At 44.6% G+C, this 17,383-nt stretch overlaps 1 protein-coding gene across 1 annotated transcript in view; it reads left to right on the top strand.

The window, feature by feature from the left end:
• The window catches only part of RAB3GAP1 (RAB3 GTPase activating protein catalytic subunit 1), a 136,781-nt gene extending 132,593 nt beyond the window's left edge, over positions 1-4,188 (top strand). Inside the window, 2 exon segments of the mRNA XM_013983945.2 lie at positions 1,647-1,667; positions 2,490-4,188. Of these exon segments, the coding sequence (XP_013839399.2) occupies positions 1,647-1,667; positions 2,490-2,726 (258 nt within the window). The 3' untranslated portion in view covers positions 2,727-4,188.

Raw genomic sequence — 17,383 nt, 5'->3', positions numbered from 1 at the left:
ACCATGAGGTTGCAGGTTTGATCCCTGCCCTTGCTCAGTGGGTTAACGATCCGGCATTGCCGTGAGCTGTGGTGTGGGTCGCAGATGCGGCTCAGATCCCACGTTGCTGTGGCTCTGGCATAGGCTGGCAGCTATAGCTCCGATTCGACCCCTAGCCTGGGAACCTCCATATGTTGTGGGAGCGCCCAAGAAATGGCAAAAAGACAAAAAGACAAAAAAAAAAAAGACTCCAACTGCAGTGGCTCCGGTCACTGTTCTTTGATCCTTGGTCTGACACAGTGGGTTAAAGGATCCTGCATTGAAGCAGCGGTAGCTCAGATCCAGCCCCTGCCCAAGGAACTTCCATATGCTGCAGGTGCAGCCCTAAAATTTTAAAAAAATTATCACATTAATCTCACTACCTACTGCTGATCACTGTTAACATTTAACATCTAATATATACAAATATATGTAAATTTTACAAAATAGAATTATATAATTTGTCCTTATTTTCCACTTGATGTAATTACCTTTCTACATCAATAAATACAGGAGTGTTTCATCTTTCACTGGCCTCACTGTATAGCTAAACCCCTTTACAGATACTGAAATTGTGCATTCATCTCATATTATGTAATTTTAAAATATTTCAAATTTTCAAACATTGTGGTGAATGTTTTTGGGGAATTGGCAGGCTGTAATTCATATAACAAGCACCTGGTTGGTATGTTTTTAAATTCGGTTTTTAAATATCTGGCTAAAAGAAACCATTCAAGTTTATTCAGGTAATTTTTCTTAATTTACTGATACTTTATTATCATTTCTACTAATAAATCAAAGTTTTAACTTCTTTTAAAGTTATAAAGGGAGTTCCTGTTATGACTTAGTGGATTAAGAACCCGACTTGTATCCATGAGGATGCTGTTCCATTCCTGGCCTCACTCAGTGGGTTAAAGGATCTAGTGTTGCCACAAGCTGTGGTGCAAATGTGGCTCAAATCTGGCATTGCTGTGGCTGTGGCATAGGCCGACATCTGCAGCTCTCATTCAGCTCCTAGCCTGGGAACTTCCATGTGCTACAGGTGTGGCCCCAAAAATAAAAAAAATTAAAATTAAAAAAAGTTGTAAAATTTCACTGAGAATTCTTTACAGCATACAGTAATTTTACATATTGAGAACTTTTCCTTAAAATTATATATTTTAATAAACTTCATCTTGATTATGTGTGTCAGTCTTATATCCATATTTAAATAGAATTCAGCAAACCACTGAGTGGATTTTGCTTCAGTCTTGCTAAATTGAATAACTCAGACATCGAGTCTTAAATTCACTGAGTTATCTATTTTTCAAGCCCTGAGCACTTTTTTTAGTGTCTTAATCTTCAGTAAAGGAGCTAGATTTTGCTGAATCATTTCCCCATTAAGTGACACTCTGTATGTTGCCTGTGGAGCCATCAGAAGCATGAGTAGAGGGATTTGTCTGCTCAGTTTGAAAGTGAGCTGTGTAGTATGTGATGTGTTTTGTCTTGATATTCTTTTGATAGGACCATGTTCCTTACTATAATGCATGCTGTCTCTGAAATAATCTTGAAGTCTCTTGTCTAGCTCTTTGTAAACCTTCTAGCTTGTTTCCCTTTCATCACTGTTTCTTTTCCCACCCTTTCTCAAGCTGACTGAATCTTCTGATGAGGTAACAAAATCGCCTTTGTCTCTCATGGTTCCTTGTTCCTTCCCATCCCTCTAACTTCATAAGGTCATTAAACTAACCAACCACCTCTTTTGACGGTCTGGGTTTGGCATTCTTTTCTTGCTGATGTTTAGCATAACATGACTTCATATTTCCATGGCCACAACAGTTTTTTCCCAAAGTGATGGTATCATGAAAGAAATACAGTGATCAGAGTTAAAATGAACGCTCTAGTTGAATATGTATTTTATGCAATTATAATGAAAATAGATGCCTTTAATGTTGAGAACTTCTCTTTTGTGGCCACTGCTACATTTCATGGACCTCTATCACTTCTGTATTACATTAGTCACCCAGCAAACAAAACCGATGTTCCCAGTTTTAATTTGGTAAATGAACCTTAAAAAGAATTGAAAGAATTGAGATAAAAAACATCTCCCCAGGCTCTGGAGAGCAGCAGCTCCTTACTGGACGGAGGACATCAGACTTGGACTTGGGTCATTGCTAGAAGAAACGTGTAGACCTCTACAGCTCCATTGTCCTTCTTCATCAGATGTCTGAATATGGCCCTCACTTTCCAAAACTGATTGCTTGGCAGTCACTACCCTCTGTCTCTGTCACCAATTTGTTTGTAATCTCTGGCTGATCATGCAATGTTTCAGGCTTCTCGCATTTTCTGTGTTGTGATGTTTGAGCATCATAACATAATTGACTGCCTAACTGAGTAATGTAGAACATTTTTATGTATTTTCATGCTGATTCATCTGTCCTTCAGAATGATCCGAGTTGACTCGCTGTTGAATTTAGCATTTGCTTCTCTTCAAGGCTGCAGCCATGGCTCCACCGGAGGAGGAATTGAAGAGAATGGGCTCCCCGGAAGAGAGGAGGCAGAACTTGGCATCAGACTTCCCACCCCCTGCCGGCCGGGAGCTCATTTTGCGCACGACCGTGCCCCGCCCTGCCCCCTATTCCCGAGCTTTGCCTCAGCGCATGTACAGTGTTCTCACCAAGGAGGATTTCAGACTTGCAGGTGCCTTTTCATCAGATACCTCGTTCTTCTAATTCTCCTAGAGTCACGTCATTTGTGGTTTCAGAGACAGTGCTGACCCCTTCTGTGTGAAGCAGGTTGTGCCAGTCAGAACTAGGAGGCCATGAAGCGGACCTGCCCAGTTCAGTGATCAAGAATCATACCAGCATCCGAGAGACTTTCCAGTGGGCTCTGTTGTGTCTTGGTGGGGGCAGAGGAAATGGGCCTCAGCTCTTGAATGGCTTCTTCCCCCAGGAGATGGCCCTTGTTTCGGGGGAGGGGAAGACTGAAACAGCAGCAGTTCTCAATACTCCAGTGGGACTGTGTTCATTCGTCTTTTCTGTGACTATCCCTTAGGCTCTTGGCTGGCATTCATAGTCCCTGTAAACACTTATTATATTTATTAGTATCAAATATGCAAAGTAGAGTACCTGTTAACTCAGATTTCTGGATATTTTGGTGGTAGCTTCTATTCCCAGAATCTGTGTTTTTAAAATGCTAAATGATGTTCTGTTGATCCCGTCACCTGGTGGCCGTCTTTATTGTACTATTCAACTTTTGATGAGCACTTTGGATATTCTAGGAGAAAGCCTGGAATTTCACATAGTCTGTATGTTTTTCCATGTCACTGTGACCTAAATGTATTCTTTCTGATAAAACCTATATATTAAATGTCACTGCAGATTAGTTTAACATCTCTTGTAAGATTTGTTTCTCTGCCTTGTGTTGTCCCAGCTGCCTTGTGAGAGGCACCTGCAGAATGTCGTTCTCTTCCTTGCTGTACAGCATGCATTCCTTTTTTGGTGGTTGCTGGCTGGAGACTGTGTCTAATGAAGTAGAGATCAGCACATGCTAAAACTATGGCCTCCATACATGGAGACTGTCATGCAGTCAGTATGATTTGGTATATGTGCTAATGTTATGAGTAGAGGATTACTTCAGTGAACTACTGCTTTTGTATTTCAGTTAAAATGAAAACAGTTGATGGGGGTATGTAGTGCCCAGCCTAAGGATAACAGCAACGTATTTCTAGTTACATGATCATCAAGATTTATCAAGTCTGTGTTGCTGTATAGCCTCTATTCAATAACCTTAAATCTATTTTTAGGCCTAAAATTCCCACTTTAATCCAGAGTAAAAAATGGTTATACTGAAGCATAGATCTTGCCTGTGTGACTTTAAAGAACTAATAGAACTGTGTAAACCCTGTTACATTATTTTCATTAAAAAATGTGAATGTATGTGTACCTATATATGTATATATATATGGATATGTGAAGTATGGGAGGCCCTGATTCCCTCCTGACCTTCACAGCACTTTCTTCTGAGATGCTGGACTTGAGTGCTGCAGGTCTGAGGACAGAGCGCTGTGCGGGTAGAGGCCTTTCAAGGGCAGAGTTTGTCTACTCTCTAACGAGGCAGTTAATAAAAAGAAACGGTTTTCAAAGAGAGGTTTTAAAAAGGTGTTGTGAATCTAATAAAAGGGAAAGTGTCGCTTTCTCTGGCTAATTTTCTCTTCTTTTCTCCCCTATAATGGGCAGGGCATTTTGTTATTATTTCAGTTAGTTTTATGTTGTCTCAGATTTTCCTGCATATCTGCAGCCTGCTGAGTCTTATATGAATCTCAGGAACAAATTTATGCTTTTTTAAAATAGCAGTTATCCCATTTTACTTTTATTATAGTTATGTGTTTGTTAATTTTACAGGTATTTTTAAATACCTACTTAATATCATGTGCTGTTCCTGGCAGTGGAGATAAAGCAGAAGCCAGAACACACCCCCTCCTTTCAGTGACCTTCCTGTCGGGCAGGGAAGGCTGATATTATGTTGCCCTAAAATGAAGAGTGCAGTCAACTCAACAGTAAGAACTAGAGGTCCAGTGTTTATTGCAGTTGTTCGTTCATTCATTCATTCATTCATTCATTGGCAGACTAATACATGCTGTAGTAGTGACGATAAGTAGTGAAGTGTGGTGGAGGAGGTTTTTCAGTCAGGCTTTAGGGATCAGGAAAATCTCTCTAGAGGAGATGACTGCTAGGTAGAGACCAGAAGGTGAGGAGGAGCTGAGGTGGGGAAGTATGTTGAATTGCACGCAGAGAAGAACTGCAGTGTTCTCCTCATCCCTGTATGCCTGCCCCTTCTTTAGTGTGGTTGTGCTGCTGCTCCCATGAAGTGGAGTTTATTTTGCTACCAGCCCTTCAGTCTGGACTTAGCCAGGTCTTCTTTTGGTCAATGGAGTGTTAGCAAGTGTTGACACAGGCAGAGACTTAAAAGTATTTTCACTTTGGGGCTTGCCTTCTCCTCTTCCTGGGCACCCGGGGACCTGCAGAGAAGCGTGCAGAAGGAAGAGGGTTGGGGTTGGTTTGTTAGGCAGCAAAAATTCACTGATACAGGAGGACACAGGAAGACACTGTATCTCTAGCTCTGAGAAGGAGTTTGGCATCAGCCTGTGAAAGCGGACTTGCCTAATTCTTAAAATACAAAATACAGCTAGTTCACATTAGCAAGACTTCTTTGCCAGCAGTTTTTCCCGTGGCAGCTTGTGATGCCTGATGGGTGGTCATGATTAAATTCCCCAAATGAATAGTCTCACCTCCTGCAGGGATCACCTCTGGGGTGAACTCATCCACCAGGGGAGGAGGAGGGTTTTGGAGCCCCTCCCTGAAGAGGACATGCTCCGCTCGTCCCCTCCCCAAGGACAACCTTGGCAGCTCCGGGTGGAGGTCTTTTTTTTTTTTTGCCTTTTCTAGGGCCGCTCCCTCGGCATATGGAGATTCCCAGGCTAGGGGTCTAATTGGAGCTGTAGCCGCCGGCCTACACCACAGCCACAGCAACTTGGGATCCGAGCGCCATCTGCAACCTACACCACAGCTCACAGCAACACCAGATCCTTAACCCACTGAGCAAGGTCAGGGATCGAACCCCACATCCTCGTGGTTCCTAGTTGGACTCGTTAACTACTGTGCCACAGCGGGAACTCCTAGGCAGAGATCTTGATGCTGGCTCAGAGCACGCTTCCCTCTGCTGCCTTCCAGCTGAGAGAGCCTAAGGAAGGTATGTTTCTGGCCTATCAGGTTAGAAAAAAAGCTGGTTTTTTAATGCAAATCCATGATAGAATGTTTGTTTTTTGTTTAAGTTTGCAGGTTTGACCCGGAACTAGGTAGACGAAAGGCTTGTGAGGGAGATGAGTTCAGGCTGGGCCGGCTCGTGCTGGAGAAGCTGTTAGTTGGCTTCAGAGCTAGTGAGTTGACTGTCTGCAGTACTTGGCAGGCCCATGAGAAGTATTTCCCAGGAGAGAAAAGAGAATTCGCCACTGTATTTGTTTCCTAAAGCTTTGGTGACAAAGCATCACCCAAGTGGGTGGCATAAAATGGCAGAAATGTATTATGTTACAGTTCTAGAGGCCGCAAGTTGGAAATCAGGGTGTTGGCAGGACCGTGCTCTCTCTGAAGCCCATGGGGAAGAAACTTCCCTGCCTTTTCTGGTGTCTAGTGGTTGCCGGCATCCTGGGCTCCAGCTGCAGCACTTGAGTCTCTGCCTCTTATCTCGTGGCAGAGTAAGTTCCCCCGTGTGTGTGGGTCTGGGTCTCTTTTGTGACACCAGCCACCCTGCTTCAGTATGAACTCATCAGAACTAATTGCATCTGCAGTGACTTTATCTCCAATCAAGGTCACAGTCTGAGGTACTAGGGTTAGGATTTCAACATATCTTACTTTTTTGGAAGAATGCTGGGATCACAGTTCAACCCATGACAGCATTGTGCAAAAGCCATCCAGAGGCACGGGTGCCCACCCAGTTGAGATCAGTTCCGACTACAGTCTTATTCCTCAGCCACAGGATGCCAGGCTGCCACCGAACCCCTGCTTCTGCCACGGGAGATGAAAGTAAGTACCCAACAGGTTGTTAGAGAAATTAAACAGGATGATATCTGAGCAGTGGCCAACACGGTCCAGGGCTGTCGTGTAATAAAGATGCATTGTTTAAGTGTGCTAAGTGGCCGGCTGTGGATGTGAGCTCTGGTCTCATATGAAGACACATCCAGCAACCAGTGTTCAGAGATGGTGACCCAACAGCCCCATAACAAGAGGAGTGGCTTTGAAGTCTCCTGACAGCTTGTAAAATGTCCCTTTTTCCTCTTTGGCTCATAGGCTCCAGGTAGGAAATTGGGTTTAAAGGCTGAGTCAACTTTGTCAAGGCAGAGGGCTGGGCTGAAGTCAGGCCTGATCTGCAGAGACTCCCAAATTCTTGCCAGGATGGCTGGAGCAGAGCAAGGAGAGAGGGAAGCAGAGGCTGGTTCATAAGCCTCATGTGCCCTGTTGAGTTGGGAGCTTGTTGAGTGAAAGTGGAGAAGCTCTGGAAGGTTTTCAGTGTAGGAACAGAAGGACAAGCCTAGACTCAGACCCATGAGGGACCACAAGGAACCCCGCACTAGACAGCAGTCACTCTGACCATGGTGGTGGTGATGTGGTGAGAGGTTCAGCAAGTGACAGCAGCAGGGCTTGGAGAAGCCTGAGAGGTGGGCACTGAAGGTCGGTCGGGGTGAGTCTGGATGCCCTCCTTGGATCCCAGAGGGGCCAGCTGCTCTGTCAGGAGAGGGATTTGAGGCTCAACCACAAACAGCCTCGCAGCAAGGGTACCACTTTGGGCACTGCAGTGCAATCTGCACTCTGTCATGTGACCATGAGGGCAGGTGTCCCAGCCAGTACTCAGAGCGGCCAGGAGCCCCAGGCTTACTGCCAGCTGGTGACAGGTGCTCCAACTTTCCCTTCCATGAGCGGCCTCTGCTACACTCAGCTCACTTTGGTCAAAGGCTTCTCGGGAAGGTGACCCAGGCTCCCTCCAGGGGCCAGTCAGATCTGACTAATCAGTGATGGGACACAGATCCAAACTTTTCCTAAGTTCTTCAGCCATTTGATAGTTTGAGTAAATAATGACTTGTCAGTGCTATTTATTCGCATTCCTCTTTCTCAGCCCTATTTTTGGCCCAGAACACTCTTTATTTTTGTCCGTGTTATATAACGAGGGAATGGCATTCTTAGTAACCCACTGTCACTCCTGTGTTATCTTGCCTACATGAAAAAAAGAAATATTTTTAGAGTGTGACTTTCCCAAACGTTCTCAACTATTCTAGGACTGAAGGCATAACGTCATGGAGGGAGGATGGCGTGGGGAGAGGGCCCAGCCTTCTCTTTGTCCGGGCTGACCCCTGGTCCTCAGAAGCTGGGTGACCCTGCCTGCCTTCCTGTCTCAACCCCAGCCAAGTGGAGGAGGCTCCTCTTTGCACAGGGTTTTACATGATCAGCAGCTCGTTCAGGAGCCTGGGAATACTCTTCATTGATCTTCATTTCTGTTGTTTCAGGATATTCAAAAGTTTAGGGGGAGGAGTTCTGTGGTGCAGTGGATTAAGGATCCAGCATTGTCACTGCAGCTGCTTGGGTCACTGCTGTGGCAGGGGTTTGATCCCCAGCCTGGGGACTTCCACATGCTGTGGGAGTGGCCCCAAAAAACCCAGGGGTTGGGGGAACAACTACAGGCATTGAGCCCCTCTTCTTAAACCCTCAAGTGACAGGCTGAATCCCCTGTAGGGGGAGCAGTGTCAAACCAGAAGAGCAAACGCACTTTGAATTAAGCTTGAAAAGCTGGCCCTCAGGAGGCTTGTGTAGCTTAACCGACTGTAGCATAAGAAGGCAGCTTCCCTGAAGTGGGTGTGGAGGGAGCACAGTCCCAACAGGATGCGGCTCCACTGAGCCACTGAGCGTCTATAAGAATAAATCTGTCTGAAGGCCTGGGAGTTTTAGGTCCTGCCATCTGGCTAGAGAAGCAACAGGTTTCCTTCTGTGTTGATGGGATTTCCCAAGTGACCTGGTTGAAAACCACTTCCAGAAGCTGGTGTATAGCTACCTGTAAGGAAGGCTGACCCACCTCCAGGCAGGGGTACATCTGGAGGGGTCTGAGAAAGACTTAGCTGGGTTGTAATGGGAACAGTTAAACCCAGAAAGTCCACTGGGAGAGTCAGGAGACAGGGGACCCTCATCGCTGAAGTCATCTGAAATCTTTGCACATAACCACATTCTATACCGTCTTAGAGCAGATTGCTTCCTCGTAGTTAAATAAGCTAAACCAGAGTTTCTCAAACATGAGCAACATGTTGTGCCTCTTAAAGGAAGGGCTTCTTGCAGCCCCTTGTGTTTGTCTGGGGCTCACTTGGCAGCACCCAATCTTCAGATGAGCCAGGATGGCTGGAAGTCTTGACTTAGATTATCACTGAAGTGGAAAAAAACCCAAACAAACAACACCACACTTTAAAAAGGTCAGAGAAGTCAAAAACCCCAGAGACTACATCCTGAGACCCTGAGGTGGAAGAAAGGTCTGTGAAACCTGTGAGCTGTGGAAGAGAGACATTCCCAGCTTAATACTCAGAGTCCTGTGAAAAGTGAGCAACACCCAGCTGAAGCTACGCAGCCTCTCTGTGGGTTACTGCCCTCCAGAGAGATGCTCCCTGCCCTGAAGAAGTGCTCCTGGCCTGTGGATGCCGGGGTTCCTCTCCCACCTCTGTGGAGGGGACCATTCTAGGTTTGTCTCTGACCATCACACACACTCTCAGGGTTAGTGATGGGGAGGCAGTGGGCAAGATGGAAGCGCAGGAAGGCCATGCCAGGTGCACGGGCAGGTCAGAGGCTGGTCCACATGCCCGTCTCGGGTGCAGCACAGGGCAGCCATGACACGTGGTCACTTGACTGACACAGGTTTGAATCTTGCCTGGAGGCAGGAAGGCTGGTGATTGACTCTAGCTGACTATCCAGCATCTGTCTCTCCTGCTGCATTTACACAAGTCCCATGTGAAAAACCAGCCCTGTAAAGAAAAAAAAGCTAGAGAGGGAAAAGAAGAAATTTAATAAAAGGGTGTCTTCATGTTTGTGTCCCCCTAGAATTCATATATTGAAATCCATCCCCCCACACTCAGTGTGATGGCATTAGGAGGTGAGTGCAGATGCCCAATGAATGGGATTAGTGTTCTTATAAAAGAGATCCCCCCTCAAGTGCTCTCTCACTCCTCCTGCCACGTGAGGACACAGCGAGAAGTCAACAGATGGTCTCCCCGAAACAGAGCCTTAGTGAGAACCTGGTCATGCTGGCACCATGACTTCAGATTTCCAGCCTCCAGGACTATGGGAAGTAGATTTCTGTGTGGATAAGACACCCAGTTTATGGCATTTTGTTACAGCAGCCTGAGCTAAGACAGGCTGGCTTTAAGTTAAAGAGTGGTTTTTAAATTTTGGGTTAGTTAAACACGATGAATGTAATACAGCATTCATGGTAGAACTTCATAAATGACTTTAGGCTTATATTTACAAAATCATTAAAAGTCACGTATTTTTCAATTTCATGGGGAAAACTACAGATTAGAGGATGCGGTTGGGTTCCTTGGGCTGTAACGGGTGAAGACCAGAAGTAAGGATTCGTGGGCAGCAGAGAGGGCCATGAAATGAAACTGAGCCATCACAGGCCTGACCCCATGGCGTCTAGAGTCTGGAGGAGGGTTTTGGATTGGGGTCAGCTCTAGAGACGCTTAGTGCAGGAATTCACACTCCTCACCCTAGTGTGTGATTGTCAGTGTGACTCGGCTCTGAGTGACTGTCTTTCTGACCCAGTACCAGCTGACTTCCTCCTCTTGTCCACAGTTTGAGTCCTCTGACTCTGAGCTTGCTCAGGGTCCACAGTGGCTTCTCAGGCCTCCTCTATGACCATCTCTCAATAACAGTTTCTGTTGCTACCTGGCTTGGTCCTTAACTTTTTCTGTTCTGTAGAGCAGCCCAGTTTATCCTTTCGTCCAGCCTGTTGGGCATAATCTGTGGGCTCCCAGCCAAGAGTGGGTTGTCCCTTCAACTGTGGTGAGAAGTGTTCACGGACGTGACATGCTCATTGCCCCTTAGGAGGGTCACGGACAGGAAAGAATCCTTTCAAAGGTGGTGTGGCTGTACCTCCACCATGGTCCTGTTCATGACTTTCGTTATTCCTGAAGTTTTCTATTTAATTTTTTTATTTGGAAACTTAGGATGTTGCAAGAATAGTAAAAAGAAATCCTGTAAATCCTTTATCCAGATTCACCCATTGTCAATATTTTGCCATTTTGGTTTTCTAGGCCAAGTTTTTAATAAATTTGTATTAGGTATAAATTAGGAATCCCTCATCCCCCTTCTGCCCACCCTAACTTTTTCTACCCCCTCCCCCCCGCCATGTTTTGATGAAAAGAAATGACAGAAGCTATGATGGGTGGATTCTCAGGAAAGAACTTGTCAGAAAAGTCATGGAGCTGTTGTAGGAAATGCATTTTCAAATTTCAGCCCTCTTTATTAGACGTTGTAGTGATCTAGCAATTTCTTTTTGTCTTTTTTAGGGTTGCACCTGAAGCATATGGAAGTTCCCAGGCTAGGGGTTGGATCAGAGCTGTGGCTGCTGGCCTACACCACAGCCACAGCAACACCAGATCCGAACCATGTCTGTGACCTACACCACAGCTCAAGGCAGCCCTGGATCCTTAGCCCACTGAGTGAGGCCAGGGATTGAACTCTCATCCTTATGGATACTAGTTGGATTTGTTTCTGCTGCACCACAGTGGGAACGCCAATCTAGTGGTATTTTTAATGCACATGACAAAGTCAATGCAATTAAAGTTTAAGAAAAGATAAAGAAAATGGCATTTTAGATACTCCAAAAAAACCATACCCATAGCAACTGAAATCCTGGATAAATATTAAATGTATTTTAAACGTGTACTTTTAAAATGTATACTATGCAAATTTTAATATTTTAAAAAGACATAATTTACAATAGCAATGAAATATTATTTGCCTAGCAGTAAATTTGGCAGAAGATAATGCAATCTTTTTAAAGGAGAAAGTCAACAAATTAGGGGGTCTTTAGAGGTGGTAAGACTTATTATAATGTTATAGTATTTAAAGGAAGGCGCTGACTCAAAATTCAATAGAACAGATAGAGACCCAGAGGTAGACCCAGACATGTAAGAAAACTTAAGTTCTATCAGAGATAGTAAGGCAGATCAGTGGGGAATTGATGGGATTTTCAATAAATAATGCTCAGGCAAGAGGTTACCTTTTTTTTTTTTTTTTTTGGTCTTTTTTAGTGCCTCACCCATAGCATATGGAAGTTCCTAGGCTAGGGGTGGAATCGGAGCTGCAGCTGCTGGCCTACACCACAGCCACAGCAAAAGAGGTTATCCTTGTATCTCAAGAGGGAAAAGAAATGAAATGGGACCGTTATATCACTCCACACTCAAAAATCGATTCCTGGCAGATTAAAGACACTTACGTAAAAAGGAAAACACAGAAAATGTTTAGAATACTGTATGAGAAAGTACATTTAAATTTTTAGAATAGGTGGGAATTCCCGTTGTGCTCAGTGGTTAACGAATCCGACTAGGAACCATGAGGTTGTGGGTTCGCTCCCTGGCCTTGCTCAGTGGGTTAACAATCCGGCGTTGCCGTGAGCTGTGGTGTAGGTCGCAGACGCGGCTCGGATCCCGCGTTGCTGTGGCTCTGGCGTAGGCCGGTGGCTACAGCTCCGATTCGACCCCTAGCCTGGGAACCTCCATATGCCGCGGAAGCGGCCCAAGAAATAGCAACAACAACAACAACAAAGACAAAAAGACAAAAAAAAAAAATTTTTTTTTTTTTTTAGAATGGGAAGGTCTTCTTAAATAAAACATAAATAATATGACCTATAAAGGAAAAGGATAAACTTGGCTACAGTAAGTAATATTAAGGACTTTTGTTCCACAAACACCATAAGGAATGAGAGACAAACTACAGACTGGAAAAAGATATTTGTCACAGTGAGATACCATTTCACACTCACCAGATGGGCGCAAATTTTAAAGTAAGACAATATTCAGGTGTTGACAAGTATTTCTAGCAAGAGGCACTCTTACCCACTGCTGATAAGAGTGTCGGTTGATAGGCTGGCAGTCCCTCATAAAATTTCAACAAGTACATAACCTTGCAACCCAGAAACCTGTTCCTGGGTGTGTATGGTAGGGAGTGGTTCTCAAAGTGTAGTCCCCAGACCAGCAGCATCAGCATCTCCTGGGAGCTTGTCGGAGCCGCACATTCTCCAGCCAACCAGACCTGCTGAGCCAGACGCTGGGGCTGGGGACAAAGGTTCTGTTTGTAGGGAAGGGCAGCAGATGGTACTGGGGAGCAGCATACAAGCGTTAAAGGTACTGCGATATCCTATGTTTTTAAAGCTAGATGGTGGGCTTCATGGCTGTTCATTTTACTATTTTAACAAGCAGTATATTCAGTGGGAACTCAAAGTTTCAATCATGTAAGATGAAGGACTGCATGATTGGGAGGTAAGTGAAACAACAAGCAATGCTGCCCAGCTTGCAGCCAGTTCTGGGCATCTGGCTGTGAGATCCAAACCTGTCTGCTCTGGAGTTTCCATCGTGGTGCAGTGGAAATGAATCTGACTAGTATCCATGAGGACGCAGTTTCAAGCCCTGGTTTTGCTCAGTGGGTTAAGTATCTGGTGTTACCATGAGCTGTGGTGTAGGTTGCAGAGTCAGCTCAGACCTGGCGGTGCTGTGGCTGCGGTGTAGGCCAGCAACTACGGCTCTGATTCGATGACCCTGGCCCAGGAATCTCCATATGCCTTGGGTGTAGCCCTAAAAAAATAGCAAACTTGTCTGGTCTGTGAGGCTAATATATCCACCCTGGCTTAATGTGGACAAGGACAGTTCTGAATCTTATGGCTGGACAGGACTTCAAAGTGATTAGTAGGGCGGATTCTGAAATTCAGACACCCATCAGGAGTCAGGCCTGTCTGCTATTCTGCTACTTGACCTCACCCTTTCCTCTCTGTCTCCTCTTCTCTCACATAGATGAGACCTATGGAAGCCAATGGTGATGTCTTATATGTGTTTTTTTTGTTTTTGTTTTTGTTTTTGTTTTGTTTTGTTTTTTGCAACACCATGGCATATGGAGATCCTAGGCCAAGGATCAGATCTGAGCTGCAGCTGTGACCTACACCACAGGTGCAGCAATGCTGGATCCTTAACCCACTGTGCTGGGCCAGGGATCAAACCTGTGTCGCAGTGCTCCAGAGATGCTGCCAATCCCATGGCACCACAGCAGGAATCCTATGCACCTTTTTATATGTATTATATAGTAAGTTTTATGATGGTGAACAGTAATTTTTAAAGCCTCTCTGTTCATTTACATTGACATATCTCATTTACATGAGACATTTAGAAAGGTTATCTATCTTAAAAAAAAAAAAAAAGAAAGCAAAAAACACCGTTGTAACAAATATTTCCCTAAAATAATGAGAAATGGTCAGTAGGTCATTCAGCCACATGACAGAGAAGATTTAACCTCTTAGCAATAAGACCCACCTATGGGAATGTCTTCCAGACAGAACCTGAAAACATCACAGCCACCTCGTTAGTGAATTTGAAGTCCGTCTCAGTAATTCTCTTGGGATAGATCCTTGAACAGAGAGAAAACTTGCTATTTGTAACCACATGCTTAGCTTAGTTTGAGTTCTTAAAACACATATGATGACTCCAGGCAGAGAAGGGAGACAGCCCGGATGTGGCACCTGCCGTGTCCTGCCGGCCTCCCACCACCAGCCCCATGTGCTGAATCTCATAACCAATAACCAGGGTAAGAGTCCTCCCTTCAGCCAGCGGGTTGGGTGGTATTTTCCCAACAGTCAGAAGAGACTTTCACATGGAAACACACATGGCTGTAGCAAGGACCAGAGTGCAAATCTGCATGATTTTTTTTTTAACACTTTAAAGAAAGTGCCCCCTATTTGGGGCCTTCTTAGGGCTTTTCCCTCAGATTCTCTGGAAGTAAACTGTCTGCTTGCTCTGCCACGAGGGGTACTGTACTTAGGTAAAAAGTTTGCAAAATACTTCATGAACAAGGCAGGGATTTAGAACTTGCTGACATTTCCCCTGGTGATTAGATGTTTAGGCCAATGGCCTGTGAGCCAAAGTGGGAGCCCAGGCCACCTCCCTTCTTCCGCTGCAGGACAGCCCAGCTGAGGAGGGTCGCATTCCAACGGTGAGGGTAAAAGTGTCAGAAGGCTGCCTGACCCTCTCTGAGCTTCCCGTAAGGCTACTGAGAATTGTGTTTTGTTTTGTTTTTTGGTGTAGAAGCCAGTATTTGTATCCTAAGGTGATGAACAGTGGCCATGGAGAGGTGGGGGAGAGCAGGCAGGGCGATGCTACCCACCTCTGAGAGTCATGGGTAAGTAAGCGCTGCAAACAAATCACAGTGCCTTGGCTTGTTTCTCCCGGAAAAAGTTAGACTGCTAGTAGCTTAGGTTAAAGTGAGGAAGTCTGTAAAAGAGCTGAGGTCTCCCGGAGCTCTTGGACGGGTGGCCCTCCTTCCAGGTACGTCCATGCTTCAGGGACAACGTCTGAAGGGCATCTCTATGTGAGGATTGGGCTGGACCACCTGAGAACTTGACCAGCTCCTCACTAGAGGCCTTTTCCAGAGAGTCTGTCACAGAGCTGGTGGCAGGTCTCAGTGTCTCAGTACAAGTGAGGCACTGAGGCAGGGAGAGGCTTCTCAGGGAAATGTCAGTCTTCACAGAAGGGTCACATGGAAAAGCGGGAACGTGGTTTGTATGTTGCGTGACCACAGACCCGGGATTGAGTCAGGAAAGAAGCAGGACACCCAGGAAAATAATTAAGACATCCAGAAAAATAACCAGGGAAGACAGCAATCATGTCAGTGAACTGTGATGATGCATGTGATTGCTGTTAATTCAGATTGATGTGAAAGTCCACACAGCAAACATTTTAGAATGAATTTTATAAATGGCATTGGCGGAGCACTGGAAGTGGTATTTTTTTTTTTTTTTGTCTTTTGTCTTTTTGTTGTTGTTGTTGTTGTTGTTGCACTGGAAGTAGTTTTTTTTTTTTTTTGTCTTTTGTCTTTTTGTTGTTGTTGTTGTTGTTGTTGTTGCTATTTCTTGGGCCGCTCCCGCGGCATATGGAGGTTCCCAGGCTAGGGGTCCAATCGGAGCTGTAGCCACCAGCCTACGCCAGAGCCACAGCAACGCGGGATCCGAGCCGCGTCTGCAACCTACACCACAGCTCACGGCAACGCCGGATCGTTAACCCACTGAGCAAGGGCAGGGACCGAACCCGCAACCTCATGGTTCCTAGTCGGATTCGTTAACCACTGCGCCACGACGGGAACTCCTGGAAGTGGTATTTTGATCTTCAAGTTTTTTTTCTTTTTCTTTTCTTTTTTTTTTTTTTTTTTTTTTTGGTCTTTTTAGGGCTATACCTGCAACATATGGAAGTTTCCAGTCTGGGGTGGAATCGTAGCTGTAGATGCCAGCCTTCACCACAGCCACAGCAGTGCAGGATCCCAGCCGAGTCTGCAACTTACGAAGCTCATGGAAACGTCAGATCCTTAACCCACTGAGTGAGAGTAGGGATCAAACCCATGTCCTCATGGATACTACTTGGGTTCGTTACCATTGAGCCACAATGGGAACTCCCTTGATCTTCAGTTTCTTCATTAGCTTCCTTATGAGATCCACGTGCTCAATGCTGTAGTGTATACAGAAGTCAAACTACAGTTGGCCCTGGAGTAACATGGGTTTGGACTGCGTAAGTCCATTTACATGCAGATTTTTTTCACTAAGTGTATATTGTGGTACTACATGGTCTACCCGTGGTTGAATCAGAGGATGTGGAACTGTGGACACTACGGGATGACTATAGATGTACATGGACTTTGGACTGCATGGAGGGTCAGTACGCCTAACCCATGAGTTGTTCAAGGGTCAAATGTATAAAGTTATTTACACATAAAACTTATACAATATTATTAACCAACATTATGTCAATAAAAAATAAAACCACAAAAGACATTAAAGAAAAAAGAAAAAACCCAGGGGTGAGGATTAATGACAGAGAAATACCTTTCTATTGTATGAAAATGTAAAGAAGCTAGTAAGATTTTTTTAAATTTTTTAATTGAAGTATAGTTGAATTACAATGTTGTGTTAGTTTCAGATGGTCAGGAGAATGATTCAGTTATTCATATATACATATATAATTATTTTTCAGATTCTTTTCCTTTATAGGTTATTACAAAAAAACTCAGTATAGTTCACTGTGCTGTACAGTAGATTCTTGTTGGTTATCTATTTTATACATAGTCATGTGTATCTGTTAATCCCAAACGCCTAATTTATCCCTCTTGCTCTCTTGTGTTTTGGTAACAGTTTTTTTTTAAGAGTTTTATTTTTTCTATTATAGTTGATTTATAGTGTTATTTCAATTTCTACTGTACAGCAAAGAGACCCAGTCATATATATATATATATATACACACATTCATTCTTTTTCTCACATTATCCTCCATCATGTTCCATCACAAGTGACTAGATATAGTTCCCTATGCTACATGGCAGAATCTCATTGCTTATCCACTCCAAATGCAATAGTTTGCATCTACTAACCCCAAATTCCCAGTCCCTCCCCGTTCTCTTTGGCAAGCACAAGTCTGTTCTCCATATCCATGATTTCCTTTCTGTGGAAAAGTTCATTTGTGCCATATATTAGATTCCACATGTAAGTGATGTCATATGGTATCTGTCTTTCTCCTTCTGACTTAATTCACTTCGTATGAGACTCTCATGTT

Source organism: Sus scrofa, chromosome 15 (genome assembly GCF_000003025.6).
Source record: "Sus scrofa isolate TJ Tabasco breed Duroc chromosome 15, Sscrofa11.1, whole genome shotgun sequence".
NCBI classification, from domain to species: Eukaryota; Metazoa; Chordata; class Mammalia; order Artiodactyla; family Suidae; genus Sus; species Sus scrofa.
This window is presented reverse-complemented; position numbering and strand designations above follow the sequence as displayed.